This window comes from Otolemur garnettii, unplaced genomic scaffold (genome assembly GCF_000181295.1).
Source record: "Otolemur garnettii isolate 467f Iridium unplaced genomic scaffold, OtoGar3 scaffold00088, whole genome shotgun sequence".
NCBI classification, from domain to species: Eukaryota; Metazoa; Chordata; class Mammalia; order Primates; family Galagidae; genus Otolemur; species Otolemur garnettii.
Genome location: NW_003852483.1, coordinates 8,177,700 through 8,183,399, shown reverse-complemented (window position 1 = coordinate 8,183,399; position 5,700 = coordinate 8,177,700). Strand labels below are relative to the sequence as shown.

The following is a 5,700-nucleotide window of genomic DNA, read 5'->3' as shown; positions in this document are numbered from 1 at the left end:
AAAAAAAAAAAAAAAAAAAAAGAAATAAAGAAAATCTAGCCGGGCATGCTTAGGAGGCTGGGACAAGAGAACTGCTTACACCCAAGAGTTTGAGGTTGCTGTGAGCTATGACTCCATAGCACTCTACCCAGGGTGACAAAGTGAGACTTTGCCTCAAAGAAAAAAAAATACAAGAAAAGGTAGTTCATGAAATGCAAAACTTCGTAAATGTTATTTGATTACTAGTAATACCACCAGTAGCATCAAATTAGTAGTAGTAGTAACCTAGTCTAAAAGTCCTCTCCTTCATGCACTTCCTTAAGGAACAGTGGAGACACTAAGAGGTACAAAAGCTCAAGATGGAGGAGACACGGCCTGGACAGGTGTTTCAGTGAAAAGGAAGAGCAGTCAGAAGTTTAAGATTGGGGGGGAGGCTGGGCACAGTGGCTCAGGCCGGGCACAGTGGCTCAGGCCTGTAATCCTAGCCTTCTGGGAGGCTCAGATGGGCAGACTGCTTAAGTTCAGGAGTTTGAGACTACCCTGAGAAAGAGTAAGAACCCGTCTCTACTGAAAATAGAAAAATTAGGTGGGCATTGTTCTGGGTACCTATAGTCTCAGCCACTTGGGCAGCTGAGGCATGAGGATTGCTTGAACCCAGTTTGAGACTGCTGTGAGGTACCATAGCACCACAGCACTCTCTCCCCAAAGCTATGGTCAGACTTTGTCAAAAAAAAAAAAAAAGACTAGAGGGGAGAATAAGACAATGACTAGAGTCGGGATTTAGTGCTCCTAAATTCCTCTATTCAGAAAGAGAACATGGCTAAGTCCAACCAGAACATGGACGCTTTGAAGATGCTAGGAGTGAGAAACAACGGGATCAGAACTGAACTAGTCACACAAAGTGCACCTGCCTTGCCAAGACTAGTCCATTCACAATCACATTCTTGAAAGGCGGTTGTCCAAAAAGGGCTGTGGCCAGCACTAGCAGGGTGTAAAACCTGAAAAACAAAACAGAAGTTTGATAAAAATAGAAAAGACCAAACATAGGGGATAAATTATATTTACTCACTGGTATGAATTTCTATTTTTGATAAGCTACACTTAAATCAATGATTCTTACCTCAAATTCCACATTAGAATCACTTGGAGAGTGTTAAAAAAGAACTAATGCATAAGACCCACCACAGACCAAATTAGAACCTAATTTGAAAAATAAAATTTGCTTTACTTAAAGCAAATAAAGGCTTGGTGTGATGTACTGACCCTCCCTCTGCTACAAAGATCCCCAGCAGTAAGGACCACTGCCCTTTTCCTTGGGAGCCAGCGGGGAAAGCCACCAGGCAGTGCTGGATGGCATCTCAGGACCATCCAGAATCATCTGGCTAAAAATGAGGAACATATGTAACGTTTGGCACAAGACCACATGGGATAATCTGATGACAAACTATGCAAAAAGCATTCATCTGAAACTCAAAAGGTATACTATAAGAACAAAAAAATGCTTTTATTCTGTCAGATATGTACCTCATTTATGTGCCAGCTAGCTTGTTCCCTAAAAGAACTCTATCACATCCCTATTACTATCCTGGGGTGATGCTCCCCTGCCTCTGTGACCTGATCTTGTACTCCAAGAACATCAAGAAACATAAAGTGAGGCGATCAGACCCCATGTCTGTCCAGACATCTCTTCCAATTCCAAAGGAGACTGGAGAGGATGTCTGATGCCTTGGAAAGACAGATCAGGCCTAAAAGGGGAGAAGAAAGTAAAGAAACAAGGGACCTACGTGAGAACTGTTAATAGCTGCCAGACTTCACCACTCCTCAGAGGAACAAGCTTACTGGTAAATCATTTGTCCCTCCCTAAAAACAAGCATTTGTTGTTTCTGGGAGCTACTCCTATAGATAAATGGATTGAAATCTGAAAATAGCATATTCTAGAACATTAAGGCTTGAATTCAAAGTCTACCACAAGTTGTAAAAGTGAAAAATGACATCAGTTCCTTAAACACACCCTGGTGGAAACATTACTAATGAATATATGATGAGAATACAGCTAGCAAAGCTTATCCATGTAAAGAAGGTAACCCACCTAGTTTCCAATTAAGAGAAGGAGCATTATTGTTTTTAATAAGGCACTAGATAAAACCCAATGCCCAAATCTTCCCCCTATATACATATATGTATATTTTAAAAAATCTGGATATGCTTAGAATCTTGCAAACTTAGAATACTAACCTCAACACCTGAGAACATTTCCAACTATTCCCCAAATTTCCAGGACCTAAGGTATTGTCTTATATGTAAATACTCCACTAAATATTTAAGCTTATTTACTTCAAATTATTTACTAAGAAAATGCAGTTTCATATTGCTTAAAACTTCCAATATACCATATAGATATATCCCAAAGTGTCAGAAAAATAATTCAGATGTTAAAACTACAGCCCTACTGTAGTGAGAGGTTCCTACTCAAGAGGCACTTAATGTCTAGGCTTGGTGGTAAGGGCAGAGGGAGGCAAGGATCTGTCTTGTTGGCTACAATCTCCCTAACCCTCAGCAGAAAAATGGTAGGTAAAAGTAAAATATTCATTCAATAAAATGAAATCAATAAAACACTTGAATATAGGGACACACCATCCTCTGGTTTGGTCGATCCCTTCAGCAATGAAGTCTGCAGGAAAGGCATCCTCAAATTCCCTCTTGCTTTCAAATGGGTAATGAACTTGAGCATAGGGCATGCTGCCACTCTCAAACCAACAGTCGAACACTTCAGAGACACGGCACAATGATCCCTTCCCACAGCGTGAAGGAATGGTTAGGTGGTCAATGCTAATAAACAGAAGAGTAGACATTTCCATTCATTATAAGCACAAAAGAAATTGCAGTTTAACTGCCAATAGTAAACACAAAGCTTTGAAAGGATATTATATGCACTTGCAAACAGAAATATCATTAGTTCTCAAAGGTATTCAGAGAGCACCATGAGACCTCAATTTGAAAGGCTTATTATGCACTAAAGTTACCTGACATTCAAGGACAGAGACCACTTATCTCAATCTGACATGAGTCATCAAAATAATTCAGCAAACTAGCAATTTCTACATGAAGCTCTGTAATCGACAATAAACACTCCTGTCTCAACAGGAAGATGATGGGACTAAGTTAACTAAACATTCAGAAACTGACCTCTCTCTATGGAGATCTGCTACCTTTACTCCTGACAGTTCTTCAAGTTCTGCCACTGACCCGATGCATACTACCTGTAAAAAACAACGTTGTTTTTTTTTTTAAATAAAGTTAAACAATAGAAGCACCTTAGAGCCAAAGAGATCACACTGAGTTAATTTATGCAGCATTCATGTTTAGTTTTAGAAACCTCTGATTTTCTTGAAAAGCTCAGTACACACCAATCTGGCTGATGGACAGTTATCACCAATGTAGCTTAACTCTCATGAAAGACACACATCACAATCTCTGAAAAGGCCAAGTACTGACAGTGTTTGTTCCCACGTTACCACCCCAATATTAGGGAGTCCTTACATGAAGAGGATTTTAAACAATTATAGCCATTTTCTTAGCATGTGTTTCTGTGTGCAAATCTCTACCAAAATAATCAGTGTAAGTGAAATGTACCTGTGAAGTGTCATTTAACTACTGGGATGCTTCTGAAAAATTCCTCCTTTGTGACTTTGGCATGCAAACATCAGAGTGCACTTAGACAATCCTAGATGGAACAGTCTACTATACACCTAGGCTACAGTCCTGTACAGCATGTTACACAATGTAACACAATGTAATACAAATGTAACACAATAAGTATTCGTATATTTAAACACAGCAAATAAGCAGGAAAAATAAGGTATTCAAAGTCTTATGGGACCACTGCTACATGCAGCCTGTTGCTGACTAAAACACTGTTATGTGGCACATGATTGTATTGTGCTTGGACCAAAGGAAAATAATCAGACTAAATCACAAGATGTTAAAATTATAGGGGCACTCTGAATGCGTGGGATCATCTGATAAGAGCTGTACCAGAAGCTGCCGTGGGGTCACATTCAGGGGATCTGTGCTACCTAGTGAACACGCATGGTCTCTTTCTCTGCTCTTCTTGTGAATCTTCTGATTCAGCTACTTCACTGTCAACTTTCAGGTCCCCACGCTGCTACTATTCATCACTGCTACACTGATCTTAGCATATCTCTATAGCAAGTCATGTGGTCAAGTGTTTCTGAAAACATGAGACTTTAAGCAAGATAATGTACAGTAGGTAAACACTGTACATACTGCAGTATAACGGTGATGAGGAGAAAAAAACTGCTTTTGGGTGGCGCCTATGGCTCAATGGGTAGGGCGACGGTCCCATATACCAAGGGTGGTAGGTTCAAACCTGGCCCCAGATGAACTGCAACAAAAATTAGCCAGGCGTTGTGGTGGGCGCCTGTAGTCCCAGCTACTCAGGAGGCTGAGACAAGAGAATTTCCTAAGCCCAGGAGTTGGAGGGTGCTGTGAGCTGTGTGACACCACGGCACTCTACCGAGGGTGATAAAATATCTCTACAGAACAAAACTGCTTTCATTGCCCATTGTTTTGCTTACAGCTGCACTTTCTAAGAACCTTTTGATACTAAGAGAGCCTGTACTGTACCCTCCACATCCACACATAAACTCTCACTCACTTGATTTCAGAAGCTAATGGTCTACAGTGCATTAGAAAATTATTTTTAACTTTTCCTGTTTATTATTTAGAAGATCAGTTTAATCTTAAGTTAATGTTATAAGTTAATGCAGGGGGGAAAAGAGATCACAACAACACAAGAAAAAAAATTAATTTATGGATTTCTCTGAGGAAAAAGCAAACTGTATCTTTTACCTTTATGCAAAGGGAAAAATTTTAAACTATATTTAATAAAAGTAAAAAGAAATAAAAAAATCTCCAAAATAGATTCTTACATAATTACTCTAAGAAGGAATGACAAGGAAAAAAAAATACAGGAAAAAACAAACTCCAATGGAAAAAAGAAACCATATTCTCAGAGCATAAACAAAGTGCTAAGAAACCATATTCTCAGAGCATAAACAAAGTCCTTTAACAAAAACCAACAAAGGAAATACTGTCCTGCCTTACCTCCTCAAAGTCATCGCTGACCCACAGTGGGATAGGGGTGCCCCAGTATCTGTTTCTGGAAATTGCCCAGTCACGTGCATCTTTCAGCCAATTTCCAAATCGCTTTTCTCTTACGAACTCTGGAACCCTGCCATAAATAGATCAGTCACTTAAGATTCGGCAAAACTGTGAATTATGCCCACAAAAGCCATTATATCATGCTTTATGGACCAAACACTATGGAAACATCGAACTCACTGCTGGAGAGTCTTCTAATTGGACAGCATCAACACATGCAGCAGCCTGAGCTACCATTAATGACCTCCGTATAAACCTGGATCAGTGGCTCACGCCTATAATCCTAGCACTCTCAGAGGCTGAGGTGGGTGGATTGCCCTGAGCTCAGGTTCAGGCTGTAGTGCCTGGCATCATCATAGCTCACTGCAACCTCAAACTCCAGGGGGTGCACGTGAACCTCCTGCCTCAGCCTCTCTAGTAGCTGGAACTATAGGCATGCACCACCATGTTTGGCTAAATTTAATTTTTTTTTTTTTTTTTTGTAGAGATAGGGTCTTGCTCTTTTGCCCAGGCTAGTCTGGACTGCTATGGCATGAT

The 5,700-nt window shown here is 40.2% G+C and overlaps 1 protein-coding gene across 2 annotated transcripts in view; it reads right to left on the bottom strand.

Annotated features, from left to right (window-relative positions):
* Positions 1–5,700, bottom strand: part of IARS (isoleucyl-tRNA synthetase) — an 83,122-nt gene that overhangs the window by 44,780 nt on the left and 32,642 nt on the right. For both annotated transcript variants that reach the window (XM_003795050.3, XM_023516237.1), the window contains exons 14-17: positions 5,107–5,233; positions 3,166–3,239; positions 2,614–2,808; positions 891–977 (exon numbers count right to left, since the gene is read on the bottom strand). In XM_003795050.3, the coding sequence (XP_003795098.1) occupies positions 891–977; positions 2,614–2,808; positions 3,166–3,239; positions 5,107–5,233 (483 nt within the window). The remainder of the gene's footprint in view (positions 1–890; positions 978–2,613; positions 2,809–3,165; positions 3,240–5,106; positions 5,234–5,700) is intronic.